This window comes from Pleurodeles waltl, chromosome 5, assembly GCF_031143425.1.
Source record: "Pleurodeles waltl isolate 20211129_DDA chromosome 5, aPleWal1.hap1.20221129, whole genome shotgun sequence".
NCBI lineage: Eukaryota > Metazoa > Chordata > Amphibia > Caudata > Salamandridae > Pleurodeles > Pleurodeles waltl.
In genome coordinates, this window is record NC_090444.1 from 1494640963 (window position 1) to 1494668296 (window position 27334).

Genomic DNA, 27334 nt, shown 5'->3' on the forward strand with positions numbered 1-27334 from the left:
TATACTGTTTGACTTTAGAGGCATTTAAAGGGGTCTTATGGTTTTACGATATGCCACAGCATGAAAGCATGCCAACACTGAATATTTTCACAGTAGCGTAGCGTGTATTTGTTTCATATATACTTTTGACTCTATTCTCTATGTTGTGGTCTGTTTCTTTTTTACAGGTCTATACCGATTGTGGGCATTTTTTTTGCGTAGCTTTCTACGTAAGTAAAAAAAATTCTATTTGTTAAAACACCTTTTTGCTTTTTTTGAGTAACTAGGTTTTTTGTGGTCCTGATGAAACGCCAACTGATCCTTAGGGACACTCAAGGTGTGAAACATGTTGACCTAACGTTAGGGCTAAAGTCAATGTCCTTTTGCCCCACATTTATTTTGGTAGAGCAAAGGAACATTACTTCCCTCATACTCCCTTTGTTTTTAACCTTGACCAAGACCCATCACACACAATAAATTTGTCACAGTGTGGCTCTTGAACCAATTGTAATATACTTTTCCAGCTCTCTGTTCTTTACAGTAGGTCTGAATTTTTTCCTACTTCTTTTTGTGGCACGCATTTCACAAAGATCTCTGGCATAGAGCTCCTTCGCCGGGCCCGTCGGGCATTGCAGCACCATCCAACGAGGAGCAGACCTGATGATGAAGCATGACATCCAGAGGATGTGTGAGGGTTCTAGCTTCTAAGCGTAGAAGTGCCTTTACTATTTCTGCCTTTTCTTTAGGAACAGTGTACCTTTTGATTTGTAGTTACCACTTAGGGAGGATGTACACTGGACCTGTCCTAACGCTCCCTGTCCCTTGATTCTCTACATACGATGGATTTCTAGTGCCAGATATGTAATTGTTGTTTTTGTGGCCAGAAAGAATCGTCTTTAGTGAGTATAGACTTTCCGAATACTCCACAATTTTTAAAACAGTCAGACAGAAAGGTTTCTGCCTACATTTGAACTAGATTTCTGGTTTAATGGGATTGACAAAATCCATTGAGTACTTTTGGAAATCTAGGATTGTATATGGTAGTAAGAGTACCTTTAAAATTATAGGACAAAGTTGTTTGTTTACTATGGGGAATCTCTGCCCATTTAACCCCTTTTAATGCAGTATATGAACTGTTCATGTTTACTCTTTAGCATTGTAATGTGGTGGACACGAATGGTTCATCTATCATCCTAAAGCATGAAATTCAATCACCAGAAGGATTTAAAAAAAATAATATTGACATACAATGGAAGAGTTTCTTTCATGTCCTGAGTTGTTTTTTTTTGTTTTGTTTTACTTGTGATAGAGCAGGGTTTCTTGGGTCTTTCTCTCCTGATAGCCGTGAAACAAAATCTCCTTGTGGTTGTATGGACATTTGATTGTCAACCTGCAGTGAAAGAAAGAAGCTAACATCGGAAACATACTGCAAATACAGTGAAATCAATATGGCTCCACAAAAATAACCGAGTATGGTGTCCAAACTAGGGGTGGGAGAAGAATTCCTCTCCATTGGCAAAGTTTTTTGCCTGCTCCTCGCAAAGTTCCAAAAAACTCTGCAAAGTGATGCAGAACAGAGTTTTTTCTCTTGCATGGCTCAGCAATGTTAAGTTGGCGAACGAGAGAAATCACAAAGTTGGCGAGTGCAAGAGGGATTTCTGAATGCAGGCTGTGGTGGCAGGTCGCTACGCTCACATTGAGAAAGCTACCGCTTGTGTTGAGGAAGCTGCCCCTCGAGAAACAAATATATGCGAATGACAGAAAGAAGATAGCGCTCCTGGTGCTCGGTGTGATGCTGTTGGTGCTGATTTTACAGTGCAGGAGAAACTCCTAGTGCTGAAAATCAGCACGAACAGTGTGACACACCCAAATGCCGATCGCAGAACTCCACTTAGTGCAGCAGAGTTTTTTCAGCACTTCTCAGAGTTCCGCATAGCAGAACTCTGCAAATTTGGCTCGGCCTAGTCCAAGCCTTAAGGTATTTCAGTAACATAGTTTGTTCAGGTTACATAACAAATTGATCTGATAAATGGATAGAAAAATATGGTAAAAGCAAACATTTAAGTGGTGATGCAGTTGAATTTAAATACAATCAAAAAGAATATGCAGAACATAATAACATACAGCAAACAACATATGACCCAAGCAGGCTCCGTAAAGGAACTTCCCTGTTCTCTATAATGTATTGAAAACGGTAAGGAGAAATTCTATGAGGAAAGTGTCAGCATCAGATGAACCAGATCACATTTTATGAAAGAGTCTGTGTATTCAGGCATGAAGCTTAACATTCTGGGCTGGGAAATAAGCAAAATCAAGAAAAGGTATTTTCTCAGCAAAGCCAAGATGGGGGCTGATCTACTATACTATACTACTATACTAAAGAACACACAATTAAAGCATGAAAGAAGTTTCAGAAAGGCTTCTCCTCATAATTTTCCACAGAACAAACCAATCATTTGAATCAAATGACAGGGTCCTAGGGAAGCAGAAAGACTATTTTCCAGCTTCCATCATAGAAGCAGTCATCTGGACAACCTTGGATGTGACATTAGTCCGGTCTGCCTGGTACAGGATGGTATCTCTCACCATCTCTGTCTCCATTTCTAAGGCTAAAAATTAATTCAAGATTAATAGTCTGCTAGTCTAATAAAATGAGCAATGAACCTATTTTAAGCTAACAATGTGTATGATAAGACACCTGCAAAGGAGAGAAAAACAAGACACTTGCAAAACACTTGACCTGGTTACAAGTTAGGTCAACACAATGCAGTTAGCATAAGGGATTATATTTAATGCAACTTTTAAGGAAGCATATATTTTGTTTCATGGTGAACACATTTATCATATTTCAGCTAGACATACCAGTGGCTCTCATTAAAACAAATATACAACCACTTACAGCAATTGATTAATAACATGTGCAAAGATTATTAAGCATATATATTGCATGTAAAGTGGTCGGACAATAAATTATGCTGCTCCATTTGTGTGACAAGCAGCGTGCATAGTGCACTGATGACACAAAACTATAAAGAAAAGCAGTGTGTGCCATTTTTCACTGCCTGCTTACACTGTGATCAGCATTTGGGGGCTATTTGTATTAGAAGAGGTACGGAAATTCTAGATGGTAAGACATTTGTTGGAGCCCTGTAAATTCTTAAGCTTATACTTCAAAGAAATGTCAAGAAAATGTGTGATTTTTGCCAAGATGTGAGGTTTGCAGGGCATTCTGGGTAAGGCAATGTAGTTGGATCCACACAAATCACAACACCCAAAAATTCCCTGGATGTCTATTTTTTTATAAATGTATGGGCTTTGTAGGTTTCTTAGATGGCAACCAGTACCAATTTTAAGGGGATACAACTGGTGTTGTTGTACTGGGCTTCAAGACAAAGTAGGCACCCTCTGAATGACAGGATGAATGAGATAAGAGCAGTCTGCTGAGATCTTTATGTGCACTGTATTTTGACATTATAACTCTGGTGGTAAATGCAATTTAGGGAGATATCTGTGAATTGTCCATACACAGTTTTGACTCCTGCTATAGTAGAATAGAGAGTTAATATTCCAGATGCAAGCATAACATGTAGCTCACACATTCATAATTCGCTAGCTTGGTGGGTTATTTTGTCCCAGAAATCCTTTTGCTATTTGGAGTTCATAAGTAGAAATCTGGCTTATCTGTCTATATTAGTAACACATTGGGCTGTGAACTGGCATCAAAGATGCACATGCATGTTGAAATGCAGTGGTTTGGAACCTTTCTGTTTTTCTCTCAATCTTTTGTAATTCTAAGGCTGCTAGATAGGGCTACTTTGGGTGAAGATACAATTTTATTATTAAGACACCACAATCATTGTATCACATTTATGGGGTAGTTTTTCTAACACTTTGCACCTGGTTTGCATTACAAAAGTAGTGCACACCTGGCAAAAGTGTAGTTTTGGAGCTTAGTTCCAGGGTAAATCCTGAAGTGTGTTAGACAGTTCTCTAAAGTAAATGAAAGCAGAACTATGCACTACTTTATGTCAAAGAGGCATACCATGGGTTTTGATGCTAATCCCCAACTACTAACTTTAGTAGAAAGGGATTGGAATTTTAAAAAATGCCTCCTTGAGGAAGGTGTAAAGTTGGAGAAAATATTTATTTTCTCCAAACCTTTCCAACTTTGAATGTTTCCTGCACAGTACAGCACACAAAGAAAGTGGCAAACGTGTTAACAGTTGTCAAAGCTTAGAATTGTGTACAGTAAGGGTACCCTTTCCAGTATAAAACCAAAGTTTGATATTACACAAACGTCTTGCACTATGATGCAATGGTGTATGCCTTGGGGCAAGGCAGCTTATAGAACACCAGCACTAGAGCAACAGCACCATATTCTAATAGGTATGATGCTTGTGTGATCTCTCCTTTTCATGCAATGCAGTGCTGAAATGTCTTACTGAGCATCTTAAAAACGTAGTTAAAATGACCCTTCATTTCTCCAGATTGGAGAAGGGAGGATGCCAGCACGCAAGCAACATGTTCCCAGGGAGGTGCAGAGAGGCTCAGGTTTGCAGAGCAGCACCGCAGCACTTTAGCATCAGACCTGTGTTGTGGCTGAGTCAGAGTTGTGGGCTGGAGACTTAAGCAGTGTTGTCTGCACACCTGCAGGATGGTTGATCGGGGGGTGAAGAGGCCAGCCCGCTGCATCGGACAACTTGAATCCAGTCCTAGTGAGTCCAGTCCTTCCCAGCTGGTCTGGAATCAGACATCTGCGCAAGGGCCGAGGCCTGAGGTTAGATGAGCAGAGGAGAATGGAGGAGAGGAGGTGATCGGGCATCCACAAAGGTGGATGCACTGGGGGCAGCAGGCAAGCGGATCAGCAGTGACCGGGTGGTGAATATGGTGAGGGCATTAGGTGGTGGCCCTCCAGGATAATGCCCAGAGGCAGCCAGCTAGTCTGGTACAGCTTGTGCTAGCTAGGGGAGAAAAAGTACCCACTCACTCGCTAGCACACTTCTAAATGTCTGCTTTCTGCTCTTTAATAGGCCTCCTGCTCCCAAACCGTATGTTGTATTTCCTGCCGCTCAGCATGACTCACTGTAAATATCACTATCGTTCCAAATTATGACTAGTAAGCGGTGTAAAAACTGTGCCTAAACATGCCCACCAAGCTGTTCAGCTCAAATCATCTACACCTTTGTTATTGTTGGTGCTACTTTCATCATCTTTAGGGCCACCATCGGTCGCAGTAGAGATGAAGACACAACGCACATTGCTACACCAGACACAGGTGCATCAGCGGCTGCATAAATCAGTTAAAAGGCAAAAAATAAAGCCGATATATATATTACCAAATGGTACCCTGAACAAGCACAAGCAGCGCCTAGTAAGAACAATAATCCCAGCTTGGATCAGTTTAAAGAAGGTCACCCCTGGGATACTGAAAGCCATCATAGCAAAGATGTTTCTAGCTTCAGCAAGTGGAGAAATAAAATTGAGGGGTATTTTCCAGTGGGAGCCAAGGACAACACAAGCATGTCACCACATATGTTACCTTGTGGGTAGCAGAGAGCCCAAAATGGCACACGGGCAGACTTAGCCAGCATTCTTGGAAAAAAATGAAAATTACAAATTCAACAGTAGTATCGACATCTCATCTTTCAAGCCCCTTAGACACCACAGAAAGCATGTTCAGTAAAAGACCACCATTTGATACCATCCAAACAGTAAAGTGTACGAGTGAAGAAGCAAAGACGCTGATGATGAGGGCATCAGATGTCTAAATTGCCCCAACATTGTAATTGTGGAGGCAAGAAAAGCTCCCACAGATGGCACCACAGTGAGCCCCCAGGACCAATGGGTACACAATCACCAAAGGTGATAATGAGACACCCCAGCAATACTCTCCAACACTCCTACCGTGTATGTCCCCATATCTATTAATCGAAACAGCAGGTCGAGGAGAGGGGAATGAAGACCTCAAAGGCCCCCTGGATATTGAAAAGCAAATATCAGCCAGTGGACCAAAGGCCCAGCATTGGTTGGAACATTGACTGAGCGATCTGCCCATGTTTACCTGCAAGGCAGATGGCACACATTGACAATGTTATGCTTGAGTGTAAAGCAAGTAGAGGCAACTGGGCAAAATCAATAAAACACTAAATACCATGACTGATGCAGTAGTCTTGCAAGCAGATAATTTAAAGGGTACACATCTCCATTTTACAGGCCATAGCCACCATAATCACAAGAACTGATTGAAAACTGGATATTGTGAATAATTTAAATGTAAGAGCATATGATTCACCACAAATCAAGATAGCGCAAAGCTCATGTGCATGCGGCTCCCTGCTAGAAAAGCTGTCAGGTTTCCTAGAGAAAATGACCACCTTGATGGAAGATAAAAAAGGGAAGTGAAAAAACCTGGCATAACAAGTGGATCTGCCCGTTGTGTTCCTGGAGCAGCAGGTGCCCCAACCCCTCTGGTAGAGAAGGGGGGGATGTCAGATTGTCAATGGATTATGTGCTTTGCAGACAGGCTGAGAAACATAACTTATGTCATCAAATCACCAATTGGGAGACAGCACATGTGTATTCTCCCCAAAAGGGGCAAATGAAAGGTGACACCAGTGTACTAAAGGAAGATGAAACACAATTGCCAAGAAATTAAGACTGAGAAAATTAAACAAGAGAAGCAAAAGCAGGAGTTCAAGGGCCAGATAGATGTCTGACCTTTTGTTTTGGGACTCGCAATTTGGGAATTGCAGATTGCAAGTCGCAAAACAAAATTTACAACACTGTTAGGTACACTGTTTGCGATTCCTAATAGGGTTGCTTATTACCTATTTCATCAATATCCATGAGGTAGGTTGCAATTTGTGACCCCATTGGAAATGGCAGCACTTACAGGGATGGTGACATGCTGGGGACAGCAGGCCACCATGTCTTTGACTGCTTTATAAATAAAGCATTATTTTTAATGCAGCCTGTTTTCCTTAAGGGAAAACAAGATGCATTACAAACAAAAAAATGAAAAGGTTTATTTTCATTTTTTCAGAGTAGGCAGTGGTCCGTGGCAAAACTACCTGGTCTAAAAAATATATTTTTGCTTCCATTCACAGAGGGGAAGGGTTCCCTTGGGGGACCCCTTCCCGTCTGTGAATAGGTTAACACCAGTTTGAAATTGGTGTTAACTGAGATTGTTTTATGACCGCAATTGTGGTCACAAAACAATCATACATGCCACTGCGACTCACAATTAGGAAGGGAGGCCCTTGGAACACCCCTTCCTATTTGCGAGTCGCAATTGCTAATTTGCGAGTAAGTATTTGCATGCTGGCTCGCACAATAGGCATGGTACATTAGGAAGGGCCATTTTTCAGTTGCAAAAAGTGAAAATCACCTTTTGTAACCTCAAAATTACATTGTACATAGGGCCCCAAATCTTCTACTTTGGTTACAGCAAGAAAAACAAGACCAAACTGAAACAGCTCAGCTGTCCAATTCCAAAATCAATGAGGCTCTCAAGCCAGTGCATCAGGAACCATTCGGAAGGCAAAAAAGCCACTGAAAAAGGGGTCTCACACCAAGAAACAATGACAGAATTAGAACTGTTTCCACAAACTGAATCACCTCCCTCTGTGGAACATGTAAGACAATTGATAAACAAAATTCCAGTAGCAACAGGTAAACACACAGTTGAGACTCAAGCAACTCTAAAACCTCTTGGATCCCAAAAAGTAGTCAAAGAGTCCAGTCATTATGGGCCACATGGGAGGTCAGTACAAGTAAATGGTGTCCCCAGTGGGTACCCTGAAAATCAATCCACCAAATCTTATTGAAGAGTTTGGACCAGAAATAGATAACAAAATTGCACTTTACCCCAGATACGTTTCTAGAGTCAAATGGGATTACCAAAACCAGAGATCTTCAAACTGGGGGGCATCAGGTAATCCCGGGGGGGGGGGGCGCCAGACACTGGCCAAAAGAAGCAGTATAGAGATAACAGGCCTTTGATTTATTCAGAAGCATATTTAAAAATGTTCATCTTTATAAAATAATTGTGAGGGGGGGCCAATGATTTTTATTTTTCAACTGGGTTGGGGCGCGGCATTAAAAAGTTTGGAGACCACTGACCTAAACAGAGGGAACATCATGAAACTCTGCGCCAATCTTCCCTTGAAAACAATTATCTCTTCTGACATTGACCCCGTGGCCTTCTTACCCCCTGAAAGTAGGGGTTAAAATGACTACTCTGAAAGTACATTCAGCAGTCACACCCCAGTGAATGTCTTGAAGAACAACAAGGCCTTCCTTGAACAATGTGGAATATAAGTGATAAACCGTGCAATGACTAAATACCCAGTAATTTTTATACAGGCCGAGGCAAGAACTAGCAAAGTAGCAGGCCATATATTGGAAGGACAATATAAACAAAAGAATACTCATGACTCAGTATTAAAGGGCACCAAAAAGTGAAGTTGTCTCTGGAACTCACAGGAAGTAAAGGAAAGGGTGTTGCTGCACTGTACAGCAAATTAATACCATAGATTGGGATTGTTTACCAAGAGCACTAAGTCCCAGGTCCTAGCACATGGAACCATACAAACTGGTTCACCTTGAAAATAAGCTCATGGAACTGAGAGAGCGTAGTTTAGATATTACATATTATAGACATAAAATGCTTATGTTTAACAATGCTGCATTAATAATATTATTCATGGAAATGTATTCATAAACGTGGAGAATTGTTCACCTGTGTAAACTAATGTCAACTATAAGAAATAATCATTTATAATATGCACAACTGAGCACATTAACACGTATAAAACTGCATTCATTAGAACTCGTATATCTTAAGTTAGCGTGAGTCGAGAACTAGCTGTGTAACTCTCATATTAAAGCGTATTTTTCTGTTTCTCCAGTGTGCTGACTTGCAAAAGACCATGACCCAGCGATTGTTCTTTTCCTTACTTGTTTGCAACAATGCTGGATTTTCCCATTCGCACGCTAGCAGCTTTTAGTATAAATTATGAAACTTCGAAACAATTATGGACACTTTCAAGGACGATAAATCGTGGAGAAGAGAACTTTTGACCTGACGTGTGCCAAGGAAATAAAGTAACCCTGGATGTGCCACCTACGAAAAACGTAAATTATGAAGACCAATTAGGATTTAGAGAAATATCGTGAAATGACAAATGTATTACTTAATGTATAATTTGATTGGTTACCGATAGTGGGGTGTAGTGACTGACCAATAGAATTTTGGGGGAATGTATTTTGGGAAAAGGGATAAAAACCCATGACACAAGAGACAAAGTGCATTAGGTAGGGAATGATATCAATTGCATCCAGAAACTCTGTCACTCTATTTGGTGACTTGAGACTTAGACAACCATCCTTTCCCATAGACTGCCCCGTTACACTTTCCTCCTTAAGGGGAGAGTGTCCCTTGCCTTTAACTTAGATAGACTGAAGGTGAGCTAACTGATGCCCTGAACACGAAGACTGATCCTGTATGCTGACTTATCTCGAGGAGGGTAATTATTGTTAATGAAATCTATTTTGCCTTTTCTTTCCTGGTACCAACTGCTGTATGTTTTGATTAGAGATCTTATTTAGATGTTTTCCAAATTAATGTTCTAAATTGTTTTGCATGAAGCCCAACATGCTAATGCTAATTTGAGGATAGATGAGGTATTCATTATGACTGACGGATCTGACGTGACTGACGTAGTGCTATGCTGAACTAAGACCTTTAGGAGGTATTATGTATTGCGGTCTCTTCTTATTCGCATGATTATCTTATGTTCCTGATCTTTACATTATTGAAAGCTCATCATAGTTGTCACCTTGTGATTATGTTTATATGCTTCTTGGTTTCGAGATTAATGCATTTGCTATTAGATTGTAATCAATAGGTAATAAAATTCACTAATCTCCATTAAGGTGTGGTTATTTGTGACTGAAAGGTCATGATTGCGCCGAAGGTTTATTAATGACTAAAGTGAAATATATTTTGGTGTTAACTGTTGACAATGTTATCGACATATTGATTGACATATTGATCAGTTATCTCGTCTTACGGTGTCTCACCACTGGGTCCAAAGATTCATCGGCCTAAAACGAGTCCTGATGTGTATAAATTAACATAGACGGACGCGTTAACAGAACATAAGAGGCCTAATTGACTCTGAAATAAATAAAGACACAATCACACAGTCACACTATGTAGGGAAAGTGGCATTATTGCGCTCCAAGAAACATGGAGCCTTCACCCTTTTCCTGTCATTCTTTAGTGCATATGAAGCTCCAACAATGGTATCACTTGAAGGGAGTCATGCTCAGGAGGTGTGTCAATTTATGTGGAAAATTAGTTAATGATAAAAAATAATAGTGCTCAGCTGTGGGAATGGTGACTATATTGTCCTCTTGGTATCCTTAGTTAGTAGTGTAAGCGCAAGCCCTATACAGTCTCTTATTATAGGGAGAATCTATCTCCACCCAGCTAAGGACAGGAGAGTCTCAACACTGGCAGCTCTTTTCCCAACATTAAGAAAGCTAACTCTATCCCACCCAGATGCTATGTGGATCCTCATGGGAAAGTTTAATGCCAACTTAATGTGTACAGAGCCAAATGATACCTTTCTGGATCTTGAAGATGAAATCTGGACATACCGCCAATGCAGAAGAAATATCAAAGGCCTAATAAACAAGGCAAAGCATAAGTAGGAACTCTCAATCAAGTAGACCTCTGTATATTAAATGGCAAATTTGAATCGGATGTGCCAGATGCCTATACTCACTTTTCATGCTTCAGTACTGTGGATTATTTGTGGGTGCCTTTAGCCCACTTCGAGTTTTTAAGCCATTGTGAAGTAGCCCCAACTTTGACGAGTGACCACGCAGTCCTAAAATGTAAATTTATGGCCCCAAGATCATGATGATCAATAGTAAACCCCTTTAGAAGGCAAGAAGACATTGAGGCCCTTAAAAGAATAAAATGGCGATCAATTAGAGCAGAGGCCTGAGTAGACCAATTGCTAGAGGAGATCTTGAAGAGGACAACTGATGAAAACCTTAACTCAAATCTCAGTGCTGCCCCTGGACAGTGTAAGATCTTAACAGGCAGAAGTCACACCGAGGAGGTGGCAGGCACTGCATGTGTGCCAGTGAGCTGTTATTGTTTGTAATACCTGTGTTTTTATAAAATTAACTTTTTGGGTCTGATTTTACTGTGTTGGGAAGACTTGGTGGGGGCTGCTATCAAGGCCTGTAAAAGCCTTTTTTTACTGAAATTAGGAGCCATTTTTAAGCGCTATTATGTTCACTTCACTTCTGTTGAGTAGCACTCTAGCAGCTGACGCTGTCAGTTGGATGAGCTATAGGCCTCCATATAAGTGTGCTGACGCACGGACTCTGTGAAGAGATCTTAGGCACTGCATGTGTGCAGGTGAGCTGTTATTCTTTTTAATACCAGTGTTTTTTTTATAAAATTAACTTTTTGGGTCTGATTTTACTGTGTTGGGGAGACGTAATGGGGCTATTATCAAGGCCTGTAAGAGCCTTTTTACTGAAATTGGGAGCTATTTTGAAGTGCCATTAAGTTCACTTCACGTCTGTCAGTTAGAGCTCCAGCAGCTGATGCTGCCGGTTGCATGAGCCAAATGCTACCATATAAGCATGCCTAAGGCAAGCCCGTCTGCACCTGCCTGTACTTGAACAGGCCCAGGGGTCAGGCATGCTGCCGGGCTGAATGGAGAGATCCTGAAGTGGAACTACTCTGGGCAGGATTTGTTGGAAATTGGCAAGTTAATGGTTGGGGAACGTGAGAGAACACCTGCTGACATCTAGAAATGAGGGGCTATGTGGCGCTGCAGGGAGTGCAAGGTGGAGATAGGTGAGTTCACTCAGATGGCCTCCGCTCTCCCCAAATCTATATCTGTAAGTCAGATTGGGATCTGGCAGGTGGGTGCGGCCTCTCTTCAGTGTAGGCTGATTAATGCACAGTCTCTCGTGAAGTATAGTCTTGAGATTCATGAGTTAATTACTTCTTCCCAGTTAGATTGTTTATTCATTACAGAAACTTGGGCGAAGGAAGGCTGAGGCCAGAATTTGTTCTAGTGATGCCAGCAGGTTATTGGGGTGACAAAGTGGATATGACTAATGGTAGGGGGACGGCCTGGCCATTATTATTATTTATAGGGAGTGTTTGAGATATACTTTGACGAAACCCACTTTGGAGATAGAGGCCTGTGAAGCGGACAGTTTTAGTCTCAATTTAAAAAAAGAAAAAGAAAATCGTGGTTGGTGCCCTGATTTATCGTGTTCCTAAAAGCTCAAAAAGGCAGTTTGTTTTAAATTGGCCTCAGGTGTAGGAATCATCCTTGAAAATGATTGCCAGATTTCCCTGGGTGACTTTAATCTTCATTTAGAGGATCTACAGGACAGGGAGACTAAGGCGTTTCAGGAGTTAATGTTGACTCTGGGTTTACCTCAATGGGTTGGTGTTGCTACACACAATGCTGGCCACACCCTTGCCAGAATGTTTTATGATCAAGAGGGTTTGATGAATGTGGAGTGTTTCTGGTTGGAATTGACTGACCATAGGCTGATTACATTTAAGCTCATGGAGGATCAATTGTGGGACCTTAGGCAAGGACCACAAAAGGAAAGAAGGAATTGGGATCAATTTAATAAGGAGGAGCTAAGCCTTACCTCAGAGAAGCTTAAGGATAAAGGCATGCTAGAAGAGGTTTCCCCAGGGATTAATTTCAATAACTGACTTAAGAAGGCAGTAGAGTTCCCTGTTTCTAAAATCAATAAAGATAGAAAACAAAATACTCCGCCCCTTGTTATACGGAGGAATTGAAGGCACTCCAGGGACAATGTAGGAGACAGGAGAGAACATGGAAACTATCTCCGAAATTGGTAGCAAGAGCAGCTTAGAGCAATGACATCCACATATAAAATTGCTGTTAAGGAAGCCAAAGTTTGCTTCTTCGCCCAGAAGATAAAATCCACTCTAAATTGGCCAAAAAAACATCCAACACAGTGCAATCTCTGATGCTTTCTCAACAACATACAGAATTAGAGAACTCTCAAGTGTTCTGTGATAGAGTCGCCCATTACTTTAAAAAGAAGATTCTGAAAATCCATGTGGATTTTCTAACTTAATTGAAGGATCAGCCATCCTCTTCCCCCCTGCTTTGTGTGGAAGGTGGGGTAAAGGATGGCTCCCCCCTAATCTTTTTTGTCTGGCTCCATTTCCTCCACTGCCAGCCACTAGAATTAAGTCCCTGCTTTCGAGCATCACCTCAGGTTCACCAGATGATCCTTCCTTGTCCACCCAGGGTGCTGTAGGCAATTCCAGATCTGGTTGCAAAACACTTGGCACAGAAGTTTTCTAAGGTGCTGGAGTCAGGGGACTTCCCCCAGGTTTGGAAGGAAGCAGTGGTAATTCCACTGAAGAAGCCAGAGGGAGATCCCAGTGATCTGAAGCACTTACGCCCCATTTCTCTTTGGACTTTGCCGGTGAAGATCTTGGAGAGGCATATGACCTCGTCTTTTCAAAATACCTCTTTGATCATGATTGCCTGGACCCCTCACAGAATGGGGTCGAGAAAGAACAAAGCACTGAGTTAGCCTTTATTGCTACTGCAGATTCTATCTACAAATAGGTGGACAAGTAGGGAGGTGCCATTTTGGTGCTGTTAGACCTTTCGGCGGCTTTCGATACCATTTCACCAGCTTGAATGGTGTACAGGCTCAAGCAGGCTGGGGTGAAGGAGGTGGCTTTGGAGCTCCTAAAGACCTTTCTAAATGAAAAATCTAATATTGTGAGCTGTGGAGACTTTAGAGCTGTCCCTTTCTTTTCAGCTTTTTTGCAGAGTCTCACAAGGCTCCCCCCTGAGCCCTACTTTGTTTAATCTGAGCACAGCTCCCTTGGCAAAACTTGTTAGATCCTTCAGCTTACAGGTTTCTTCTTATGCTGATGACACCCACATCATCATTTCTACCATGGATGATCAGGATAAAGTGGCTGCCAAATTTAGGGCATGAATGTAGGAGGTAAGTGGTTGGGTTAAGATGAATGCCGAAAAAAAACTGAGATTGTAGCTTTTGGGTTGGATAATGCCATTTGGAATGAGCAGCGGTAGCCAGAAAGTTGTGGTAGTCTGCTTGTTCCTATTTCGGCAGTAAAAAAATCTGGGAGTATGGTTTGACAATCCCCTATCATTTGACATTCAAGTGAATCAGCGCATGTTTTTGGTTATTCCGAATTTTTAGGAATATTCTTCCACTGCTTCCACAGGAACTCAGGATCTCTGTGGTCCTAGCCCTTATTACATCTCAGCTTGACTATTGCAATGCGCTGATCCTGTATATTAATCAACTTGCTCTGAAAAAACTGCAAATAATTCAAAATGCTGCAGCTCGCTTAGTTCCTGACATGCCCAAACGTGTTTCTGTGTTGGAAGGGCTGCACCAACTGCATTAGCTACTTGTCAGGAAACAGGTGGCCTTCAAAGCCCTTTGTCTGGGGCACAAAGGCCCTATATTCTCATGGCTCAGAATTTTTTAGGGCTGCCATGAAAAGTTTATGTGCCCAGGCGCCCACTGAAATTAGTAGGCTATTTTCTGGTAAGGATCTCTGGGACTAAGAAGGTCAGGTGGGGTGACCGAGCCTTCTCTGGGGTGGTGGGGATGTTGTGGAATTCCCTCCCGAATACGATTCCGAGGACAGAGGCACACCTAGCAGATGGTTATTTTCTTTAAAAGTGAGGCACCTCTGCCCTCCATACCTCTCTTAAAATCTTGTCTGGCTGGTTTTGTGTTCATCTTTTCCTAAATGTAGTTTAGCGGCTCCTCTTTTCCTAGCGCTTAGATACCTATTGGTCTTATGTACTCTACAAGTGCTACAAATACAAATATAAGGAGCCAACAGTTACTTTAAAACTAAAATGAAACACATCATTAAAAGCCCTGAGCAGTGATATGGCAGGCAGTAGGTGGCTGAAGGAACTGGGTCACCATGATAAAGGCAAAGAACGGGAAAATTTTACATGCTGTAAAAAAGTAGGAGGAAGATAAAAGTTGGGCCAAATTGCATGAGATAATCAAATCCAAAGACCATAGGAAATTCTGGCTAAGGATAAACAGCAGCTCAGCACCAAAACACCAGGTGCTTGCAGTCAGCATTGCTCCCACCGAATGGGAATGCTACATCAAAAGTCTATTTGTATATCTTTCTGCAGTTGGCCCACAGATCGTAGAACCCTTGCAGGGAAGAAAAGTGGATATAACATCTAGATACCAGGACTATGTGGTGAAAGTTATCAATGTGATACACCCAATTGGTGCCCAAGAGCCAAAGCGGCATCCCAACTGTGATATTTACATGGGACCCTGAAAGATGGGCCTCAAAAATGTCCCCCATATTTCATTAATATCTTCTAGGGGTGGCAATTCCACATTCGGGGCGAAGTTCACTCCTGGTTATCCTACATAAGAAAGGGTCCTCCTCCTGCCCGGGGAATAATTGGTTGATTGAACTTTTGAATACTGAAGGGAAGTGGGATGCAAGCATCCTTAAAAAGGAACTACACGCATCGGTAACAGAAAAAAAATCTGATCCCTCCAAATTCAAACACGCTCCCAAGAGGGGTGTCATATTGAAGATAATCTAATCTGCATCTCTTATTTGAGGGAATGAACTATTGCATCCAAGAGGTCTCTAATATGGGCCAAACCAGTGCTTAATTTGTGCTTGTTGTTTCCGGTGCTGAGCCCCGGCACTTATTTTTGAGGGCTGGGGCTTATTCTTCAGCCTCAAGCATTAGCTGCGAGCAAAAAACACATATGGGACAGACAGAGGAAGGGAAAAACGAAAACGCGTCACAAAGGGAGAAAGTAGAAAGCTGCTATAGTGAGCTGAAGGGGCAGGGAGTGGCTTTATATGGATTGAAGAGGCCCGAGGTGGCTTCAGGATTGCGCCGCCTCAGTATTCCTTGTTCACACATTTAATTGCAGCAGCTACGTGTTTAAGAGAAGGGCTTTGGGCACCGGCACCTTTTTATTTGCAAATTAAGCACTGGGCCAAACCCCCCTTGAGCTGGTCCCTTGAATATATCTGCCTTTGATTGCCTCCGGCTCCTCGGCAACCTCCTCCAAACATAGGCGCTTAGCAAGGATGTCTTTCTCCTTGATGGCTGTATCAACAGCCTCCTTAAATAGTGTTTGTAAACCCCCTTAATCATCTGGAAGAACTCCTAAGCATCCCCCTGTAACTGTGGCTGGGGAGTACAGTCTTTCCCCAAATGTTTCATCCTCATTACTATCGCCAGGCAGCAGCAAAGTCCTGCTTCCTGTTATATACTGCAACTAGATCTCATCACGCAAGATCTGGCAACCTAGAAACTGTGCAGCCAACACCCACGCAGCCGTATATAAACATACAGTGAAGGGGGCTCAAGAAGCCGTTGAAGACGGTTCCCGAACGCCCGGTCATAAAAGATAAGAATTAACAAATGGGCAGGGAGCGCGAAAAACAGCATTACGCACAATGTGCTTTACCCCACTGGAGGGAAGTCGTGGTGCGCCAAAAAGAGGCGTAGATGCTTACAACAACAACAGAGACATGTAAATAAAGCCCCAAAAGTGCACAGCATAATAACATGTAAACAATGTCACGCGTACATGGATGGGCCACAATCTCAGCATGCATACCGCTTGCAACAGGAACAGAAACAGAAGGGGGGGTAAATTAAAAAATAATTAAAAAATAAAAATAGGTCTAGTCTGCTCTGGCTGTCGCGATAGGGGCATACTCCCAGTTGTGAGGACTGGGACGAGGAACACTCTACGAGGGGGCAATGTAAATGGCATATTATAAACTGGACATTATACATATCCATAGTTCTCCCTCCTTGCTTCAAACCTCTCGACAGGATATTTACCAGATCAGGCACATCGTCGCTAGGCAACAGGCTCTCTCCGGCAGGGGTGCCAGCCCGACTACTCGTTTCCTCCTGTAGGTGTTGAACCGACTGCCGGTGTGAACCTACTCAGTTATTTCCCCAATATAAATGAGAGCTGATCGAAAATTATAGAGAGTGAAGGAACTAAGTCATCGATTTGCCTGTGATTCATAAAAGCAATATTCTACGTTACCCAGGCATTAGGTTAATCAAAGGCGGATTCCATCTGGCCAACATAGCTAAGGCCCTAATGAACTCCAGCAGCAACACTAATAGGGGGCGCGTGGGACTGCAGTGTTAGCGGAAACGTAGTCTCCTGGGATGGGAGGAAGAACAAGAGAAAAAGATTGAGTGCGTTTCTATGAGTATTGGCTGCAAAGACTTCTTTCCGAGGCAACCTGCTGTGTAGTGCATCAAAATATTTTCTTTCTAAAGAAGTTTCCACTAAAATAGTTTCTCAGTGCTGCTATTAAAACTCTGGTACCATTGTTATGCGACTGGACTTTTATTTCACCAAGTTGTTTTTAATGTTTTTATGCAATTGAAGTTAATAAAGGCTAACACTCCTAGAATACAGGCACAAACAATTCAAAGAGAAATAAGGAATGAAGAACAAACGCGGTTATAGCATTGTTTAGTAACTCGGGATTTGCATATTCTTTCAAGTTTTACTAGTAGTATGTTGGAAGGTGGGTCATTAGTTGTGTGGCCTGCACAAATAATGTGTCTGCACACAACAGCCTCTGGGAACCAAACACCCCATTGTAGCGCTTGACTCTCATAGGGTAGCATTGCAGAGCAGTCCAAGGCTTACTCAAGGGAGGTGGTGTGGGCTAGTAATCCCCATTCACAAGCACACAAGCATGACTCTCAATAAATAATTGTCCAGTCTGTGCTTTTCCTTTCGATTAAGTAAAAGTACATTTATTACTCACACCCACTACTCAATACTATGCAACAATCTACAAATGTACACAAAGTGATGGAATCACTCTGGGAAAACATTGTGTAATCTCCCTTGTCTCCTCCAAGGGTTTATATAATCCAACAACCCACATGGCAAAATAATCCCCGGTGTCCCCCTTGCGACATTTGAACATTTGACAGTAATGCCTACGTTTGCAATTAAATAAATCTATCTTGCCAAGAGAAGGTTGTCAGTGTCATTATTCAAATTAGCATCATCAGAGAACACCTAAACCATATTCAAGCAATTTAACCATTAGGATTACTTTCAAATTATTCTTAATTGACCATCAAATAACAGTTCAATACATTGGGTAATACCAACATACACCTCTAATAGGCACAAACCCACACCCTGGAACCAAAGTTCACATAAGCTTGTGCTCCAACCACAGCTAGAACCCTTGGGGGGTTATCCTTCTTTTGTCCCACCCTACCTAGGGTGGGGACAAAAACAGCATTGGTGGGAGTCTGCGCTGCTCCTGCAGCTCCCCCTGTCACTGGGCATGAATTTGGTGGTGGCCATATCTTCCTGGGACCACCACAAGCTTGCTTAGGGGACCATCCCCCGGCTCCAGCCCCACAAAGCATGCTGGGGCAGCCACATATTGAATGAGTGGCTCTCCCGCTGCGCCGGGGAGAGCCACTTTACTGCCCCAAAGCCAATGGTGGTTCCTGGGGGTGCCTGTCTCACCCGGGCACCCCTGCACAAGGTAAAGTCTCCCTCGTTGGAGGGCGGTGCAGGGAGCCCACCCCTGGCCGCCATCGCCGGCTCCCCGCACGGCCAGCACCTCTGTGTTCTGCCGCGGGAGCAGGCCTTCTCTGTGCTGTCTGCCCGCTCCAGCAGGCAGACGCGTGGAGGCTCGCGGCCACACGGGCCACTTGGGGGAGTGCAACGGCACTCCCCCCTTCCTCCCTGCAGCTTTGGGGCCCCAGGATGGGGTCTGGGGCCCCCGAGCGAACAACCTTCATGGGGAGCACGACAACACACCCCAGCTTCTGCTTTGCCGCCGGCTCCTTCACAGCCGGCAGCCATCTGGCGGGGGTGCACGACGGCACCCCCCCACTCCTCATTCTTCATGGGGCCCCGGGATGGGGTCCAGGCCCCCGCCTCAAATCATCACAGGGAGCGCGTCGGCACTCCCTGATTTTACTTTGGCCGCAGGGGGGCCCCGGGATGGGGCCCAGGGCCCCTTCCCACGCGGCAGGGTGGTGCATGATGGCGCCCGCCCATCAACTCCAAACAGGCCAGGCTTCACTGGACCCCGAGATGGGGTCCAGGGCCCCTTCCTCATCCAGAGGGGGAGTGTGACGGCACTCCACTCGCTCCTCTTCCTCCTGGGGCAGCCCCCGGGCCCTGGCCCACCCCGGGGGCATAGTCTCGAGCAGCTGCGGAGCTCCACACGCTTCGTAGCTGCTTCTCCAAAGGTCGCCATCCTTTTTCCTGGGTTATCTTGGGCCCCCAAGGGCCGATTTTCATAATTCTTGTGTCGTTTCACTCCTGGTGACAAGCCCTCGCCACCAGGAGCACTCTCCTCAGGACTCCTGGCCTTGAAAGGTCCCAGATCATAGGGAGCCAGTCCAACTGACTCCCTGTGCCAGCCTTTCCTCTGGGTTCCCTCTTTTCTTTCTGGGCAGCGTGGTCTCTTTGCGCTAGCCCAGTCCTTCCCCCAACTAGTCCTCTAGGGGGTAAGGGGACCAGCTTGCCTGGCCCTGGCGTTCGCCTCGCTGGCCTGGAATCTTCAGGGGAAGAGTCCCTGCCCCAAGGGCAGTCAGGAGGTTCTTCCTTCCAGTTATCCATGACGCCAGTCTACAGTCCCAGTGTCCAGCACTGAAGCACAGCCAAGAGAGAGAGCTCTCCCCTGTGCAGGACATTTTAAGTGGGGACCGAAGTGTCCAGCAGGTCTGCACCTCTTGCCTATCCAGATGTGCCACATCACTTCCTTGCCCCCGTCCCCTCCTTCTTGCACAGTCTTCTGGGATAGCTCAAAATGGCATCCTCCAGGAGTTAGTTGCCACATGTGCTCTGAAAGTCTCATCCCCTCCTCACTTACATTCCTCACAGGGCCTCTCCAGGCTGCTCCTGGCACAGAATGACAGCTGGCTGATTGATGCAAGGCCCTGCTCAAGCAACTGGACAGAGCAGTAATTGGCCCTAATCCTGAGCAGAATCAGAGAAAGATGACATCAATGGATGACCCATAAGTTGTACAACTATGCTCTTGTAACCTACTTCATCATTCTTTTATTACAGGTTACAGTGTTCTTTGGTGTGACTCTCGTCTCGGTGGACCCCAGAGAACTGGATTTGCACCCTAGGCCCTCCTTTCCCATTGACATTTAATGGAGTATCCCTACAATGCAAATACCTTAAGCCCACTGACATTGGCATTGAACTGAGAGTCCCTACAGTGAAAAGACAGTAAGCACACTGACTCTCCCTCACATGTGTACACCCCTCTCATGAGAACTACTCCAGGTCACCACCCACTCCGCATAGTTCCTCCTGCACTAGACTTACCTAAGTGCAGTTCTTGGGCTGCGCACACCAGGAATCCTCCTCCCACAGTCCTCACATGAGTGCACATGCATGTGCACACATGATAACATGTGCCCTGCCCGGGGCCTCCTGCCCTTGCTGCGTCACAGCAGCCTTTCCTTAGCACGGCGGCACCGGCGGTAAACACACGCAGTCCATTTTACCATGTGTTTACTGTGCATGAGTCCCCTCATAGGAGGCTTCCTCACAGTAAAAAGTCAAAAACGAGGTGGTCAAAAAGCGAAAAATGAGGGCAGACCTGATGGTCAGAACCGTCCTCTAGCATAGCATGACAACTCAAGCTCTTAAAAATAAAGCACAATTCCGGGAACATTTGCTACAAACCTCTCAAGTTTCCTAGTTATAAACTTCTATCCTTGAGTACCAGATATAGTCAGTCCGTATAGGTTATTTTATTTCTGTGATTTGAGGTCCTGGTTTAGCCAGAACTACAAATCCCAGAATGCAACGAAAGCACCTGGACTGGCTTTACTACTCACGCACAAATCCGAAACACATGGGAGATTAAGGAATGAATCTCGTTGTGAGGCTTCTTTCAGGGAGAGGAATGGAGGCGCTCTAGGTGTGAGTCAGTAAGCAAACTAACATTGACGCTTATGAATTCAGAGCATCAAAGATTCTGGGAAACTGCACACTCGGTAAACTCTGACTCATTATGGGTGACTTTTCTATGTGCCTAATGGCCGTTGTTACGCAATATTTTTACCTTTGTCTGGAAATCCGCGTTCTGTATGCTGGTATCCTCCAGTAAAGTTTGTTGAGCATTAAGCGCAGTCCTGGCGTGTTGATAGCGCTTGAGCTTTGGACGTACCTTTTATAACGGCAACAACCGCAGTGACCCCCTGTGCTGGCATTGCATGTGTGTCTTGCTTAGTAGTTTTACTTCATCGCACACCAGCTCGCTCTTGAAATAGTAACGTTATTGAGTACATTTTTTCACCATGTTGAGTGAGTGACCATAGTTATCTGACGGAAACGGGCTTTTTGAGGTGAGCTGAAAGCACATTTGATTCTAAAGTTTTGACCCTCGCCCGAAGAGGAGAGTAAAACACAGATGAGGCTTCTTGTCCCGTGTGACGTACTCCAGTAATGTTTCTCTTTGCATTCGCATCACCAGCAGATATGTGAACCCACGCTTGCAGTAATGAAAGCAAAACTGTAACTTCTTGTTGGCTGTACAGGTTGTAGTACATGTTCCGCACAGGTGAAAATAAGACAATCTGAATGTCAGAAAGTGGGCAAAATCTAGGAATACCTCTAGTTTCCCATTTGTATCAGTTAATTGTTGTCTGTTGCATACTGGGATTTTTAGTTTCCCCCCCCGCTTTTAAAAGACAAGTACAAGAATTTGTAGAAATAACGCACTCGATGACTCGTCAGCGATTTGGAAAAGGTCCCACCTGGAAACTCTGACGAGGGTGACTCGTAGTTCCATGTCAACATATGTATTTATAGATGGGTAAAAAGTGAATTACGGGGATGATTTTCACCGAGGGGTTCTGTATGACATAAAATAGGCAACGCCAGTAAAGCACAAGTTGTCTATGATGTCACTCAGAACGTCAAGGTGAAAAACGATTCTGTAATTCACTTTTTACCCATCTATAATTTTGTAATGTAAAGGCCCCAAAATGATTTGGCCCTGCTGTCAACTGCCACTAAGGGGTAGAGAAATAATGGGGGAAGCAATACATATTATGGCCTTTCCTCCCGTCCCAAATAAAAAAAATAAAAAAAATAAAAAAACTGGCCTCCTGTGACACCACCCCCCACCCTTCCCCCAATACCAGCCACTCTCTGAACCTTCCCTTTCCTCTTCTCCAGAAGTTGTGCTCCTGCTCTCTAGTGCCGCACTGACAGGGTGTGCAGGAGTCCAGTCACAGCTTGAATCCAGTTATTCACGCTAGTGGCTCTCTACCAAAGCCATACTTAGCAGAACAATATTTCCAGTCCTGGTCTTTTATATGACTACATAATGTGATCTGGGAGTTGTAATCGTAAGTAGCCTCTGTCAATTGGATGAAGGCAAATAGTAATCATATGGAACTGAAAAGCAAGAACTTAACATATGGTATCCTAAAGACATGGAGCAAGGTGGCATCCGTAGCTGTGTTTAGAGTTACTAGCTGACTCTAATTCACTTGGACACATCTTTAATCCTAAGCATTCCTTTTAAGGAAACCTGCATGCTGAGAGTTGTAGTTACTACAGTTAAATTATCCCAGATCGACTAACAGAGGAAAAATAATCTGTGAAAGAAATGTTCAGGAATGGCAGTGTGTGCTATCGAGAAGGAATAATTTGTAACCTTAGCCCAAGCCGAGGTTATCACCTCAATCTATGTCATCAAAACACCAGTCAAGGTATTGTGGTTGACACCCGAATGTGAGCTGTGAGGTGCTTCAATATCACAGTTTACCAGGTTTACACACAAGTAGCTCATCCAGTTTGGGTTTCTTCTTGCATTCTGGAACTTTTTGTCCAAATTTTCTAATTGGACCTCATACCATAGACTGCCCAAAAACCCTGCAATGCATGATTTACTCACGCTTAGAACGGAGAAACCTGATAATGTGCAGTTGTGATGAAACACCTGATGTTTCTTGCATGTATCGGAAAAGCCTGGCACTGGACACATGATATCCTAACAATACTAAGGCCCCAATTTGGAGTTTGGCGCTCAAACCACCAGACAGCCAATACAGCAGTTTGGATGATGTTACCAAGCCAGTAGCCTCCCCACTGCCATATTACCACACTACCCCCCCCCCCCCCAACTGGCAGTAGTGTCTGCAGCGGTGTCAGTGCAGTAGCATGCTTTGGTCCAGAAGGTGAGCAGTGCAGGGCCAGATGCACCATGGGTGCACTGCTGTCATGCACAATGTTGTGCATGGCAACAGTGTGCAGTGACAGTGCAGGCATAGGTGGGCACAACATGTGCTCCCAGCCACACTGCACAATGGGCAAAAGCGCCCTAGGGCCCTGTTTGGGGCCCCCTTCCCTGCTTTTCTGCTGAGCTTTCATGACAGGGAGCCCGCCATGAGAAGTTCAGCAGAAAGGCAGGTCGTGATCAGCATGGCAGTGCCAGCATCAGCACAGCCACGATTAACCAGGGGTTTCCCTACCACCACTGCGCGGCATCCAAGATCCTGGCGGTTGCGGCGATCCAACCACCATCCTTGTAATCTGGCAGTCCGACCATTTACGAGGCGGCAGTTGTACCCCCACCGCAGGTGCGACGTACAGGGTACGCCATACTCGTAATCAGGGCCCAAGTCAAGGTAGTTATAACCCCTAGCTGTGATTAAATCTTCACATATGTTCATTTCTAGAAGCACTGCACACCTGGAACACATAACTGAATATAAGGTCAAGAAGATTAGCATATTGAAATATATCAGCTTAGAACATGACATGACCGGAGAGCCGCGTGATAAAAGAGCCATGCAAGGCGATCGCCGCACGGGAGATGTGATAAATATGTTGAATCAAGCCGACGGCTAATTCATGTCCCCGACCCAACCCGGGAGCGTTTGACATTACTAAGAACTAAAAGTCGCTGTAATAACGAGCGCGCGCCAGGGGTGGTGCTCTTGTCGCTTCAAATCAACTTAATTTGGAAGCAACACAAATGGTACTGTGAAGAAGAGGCTTTGGCGATCTTGTGCTGTCTAGGAACCTTTCAGAACACACACAATGAACGAGCCCGCTCCTTGGCCTCAACTGTACTCCTTCAAATAACGCGACAAGTCCTGTGGCAACTAAGGTCTTACGAATGTTAAGTTTCAAACTCCCATTGTTGCGGTGCGTTCATCTTTGGGCAGCTGCCCCGTGAGTTTGTAAACATGCAAAGCTCACGCAATATAAACGACTGCGCTTTAAAATACCCGCTCTGCAAGTGTTTGTTTTGTTATATTATAAAGGGATACGACTTTTGTTTAGATTGGAAAAGTCAGGCATTCTCAACAGTCTGAACAGGCGCTTTACGTTTCTGCGTATTGTTTTTAAGATTAGTCTTTCAGGGGTCTCGCAAGCGCATATGTGATGTCATTAGTCACTTAAAATAACAAAATACTATATTTTGTACTCACCCAGTATGTTTCCTAACAAAGCCACGATGAAGACAGTAATATATCCAGCGATCAAGACCCATTCGTACTCTTTAGGGTGCAAATACTCCCTCCAGAGATATCTCATAAACTCGTCATCATAGTCCGGAGAGGTGCCGAGAAATGAATCCTGCGAGATGTTCAGCTCCGGCACAGAGGAATAGTTCCTGTCCGACAGATTCCCAAGTTTGGTCCCGGGCATTGCTGTTCCTTCCGTTTTCGGGTACCTTTTAGTGGAAACCCTGGCGTCTCTGTCTCCCCCGGGAAGGACCCGTTAACAGCAGCCGGCATCACTCACACACCGATCAGACATCTGCAGGCAGTGTAAGGTGGTGAAATGAGGATGATGCTTACAAGTCCATTCGGAAAGAATGGCTGGAGTGCAACTTCAGGTGAGCTCGGTTAGGCATTATAGGCAGGGTGGAAGGTGGGGATGGAGCAACAGTCCCGTGCTGGGAGGAGCGTGCAGTGCCACACAGCAAAGATGCACGGCGGCCAAGTACCGCATGCCAGGCAGTAATCGAGGCAGCGGCACTTGTCAGGCTAGGGTGAGAGGAAGCTAAACCTTAGCAGCACGGCTCCTCTGCGGAGAAACCAATGCTGCGTTTGAGGCTTTCCATTCGCGCGATTCCATAAGGCAGAGAACGATTCTCTCTCAGAAAAGGGGATGTGGCGCCGCTGGCACCCCTCGCGGGTGCACCACAGTGAGCGCAACCGAACAAATGTCAGCGCTTGATCGTCATACACCACTAATTCAATGAGCAAAGGTATACACACACAAGCAGATTTCATATCAGAATATGCAATAATTCACATACTTCTACACATAACGTGAAATAACGTTTGCAAAAATATTCTCGAGTATAAAGCAGCGTATGAATATCGAAACGACCATTTGCGTCACTGTGTTTATTACAGGAGGCACTTTAATTAATGAACTGATTTTTCTATTATTTGTTACCCCTGTTTGCTAGCACTAGAGGTCAGGGGAACTCTCATTGTTTGGTGGGATCTACCACGATCTGAGTCCCCGGCATAATGGTACAAATATTACCCAATATACCTGAATACTCTAGGCGATAAAGGACACTTTGAGTACTGAATTAGGCGGGCTGCTGCCTGCACGTGCTGTCTTAACAACGCAATGCTCACCGGAGTGTGTGGTGTGCAGCATGAGTGTAGTGTAGTTATTTTTTATCACATTGTGAGCTAGACCCCTGCATTCGTTACGAGAGGTCTCCGACGTTTTCCGAAATACGAGCGGCTTATATTTAATGAAAATCATGCCGAGCTGCTAACTTGGTTAGTGTTGTATTTGTGACCACATCAGACATGATTGTGTTAGTGGTCATACACGATTATCAGCCGTGATCACCGGAGTACACCAGGCAGGGTTGCCAGATTTAATGGGTTATTATTTGTGAAGAATGTGAGTCCTGCACAAGAAATAAATTCCCAACTGTCTTTTTACTGCTAACCAAGTACCTCACTGTAACACTTGAATCTCTCGGAGTAGGGAAGCAGAAAGGTCTCTTCAATGATTGCAGCTTCTTCAAAGGAGATAACTCTAAATGTTATTCTAAAATGGTTTCTATTATTCACAAACCAAGAATGATGTCATCCAAAGTGCTTTTCTCCACATCCATATATTTTATTCTATTCCATCAATTTCAGTAAAATTCTTCAAAAACTCCAACACTGCCAAGACGTGTTTCAGGGTAAAGATTTTCTTTTCAAGACTATAGCAGACACATATATACCAATAGTCAGTGTTAGAAATAGGGTCTTTGGTTGGCAGTAAGGTTACCACCTGTCCAAGCAAGGACCCGCACTCTAGTCAGGGTAAGTCACAGACAATTCAAATTATCCTGTGCCCACCCTCTTGTAGTTTGGCACTGAGCAGTCAGTCTTCACTTAGAAGGCAATGTGTAAAATATTTGTGCAATAAATCATACAATAACACAGTATAGCACCATAAAAATACACCACACAGTGTTTAGAAACATATATAATATTTATCTGGATAAATGCAGGTCAAAACGAGGAAAATGCAATAAGTAAATGTTGAGATATCACTGTAAAAGTGATATCAAGTGTATTAAGACTTTGAAAAACAAATTAATGTCTCTTAAAAACAATAAAGGTCTCTTGCAAGCACAAAGTACCTGGTTTGCGTTCAAAATCTCCGCAAGGGACCGCAGATGAGGTGATGCGTGGAAAACGGGGAGGTGTGTGTCGGTTTTGCCCCTTTGCACACCGACTTGCGTCGTTATTTTCCGTGCACGAAAGACCTTGCATAGATTTCCGGCATGCGGACATGGTTCCTTTTCAGGTTGCATTTTTTTCTGGTACCCCGGGGACTGTGCGTGGAACGTGGGCTCACGGAGTGAAGTCACAAACGCTGTGTCGATCCAGTGGGCGTTGAGTGGAAATGTCTCCTGCATGGCAGGTGCTGCATCGATTCCTCTCTGGAAGTCGGGCTGCGTTGTCTCGGGTTGGTTGTGCGTCGATCCGGTGGGCTGTATGTCGAAGTTCCGGTCGCTACACTGGCGCTGCGTCGATCTCCTCCTTGTGAAGTCGAGCTGCGTCGTTCCGGTTTGGCGTGCAGTAATTTTCTCACCGCAATGCAGGCTGTGTGTCGTTTTTAGCAGGCTGTGCCTCAAATTTTTGCTGTGCAAGGAGTCCAGTTGCAGGAGTGAAGTACGAGAGAGCACCAGGAGCCCAAGCAAAGGACAGGTGTGGCACAGTGAGCA

The 27334-nt window shown here is 44.3% G+C and overlaps 1 protein-coding gene across 1 annotated transcript in view; it reads right to left on the bottom strand.

Annotated features, from left to right (window-relative positions):
• The window catches only part of HCRTR2 (hypocretin receptor 2), an 818959-nt gene extending 793672 nt beyond the window's left edge, over positions 1-25287 (bottom strand). The window contains exon 1 of the mRNA XM_069236773.1: positions 24564-25287. Within this exon, the coding sequence (XP_069092874.1) occupies positions 24564-24783 (220 nt within the window). The 5' untranslated portion in view covers positions 24784-25287. The remainder of the gene's footprint in view (positions 1-24563) is intronic.
• Positions 25288-27334: the final 2047 nt, after the last annotated feature.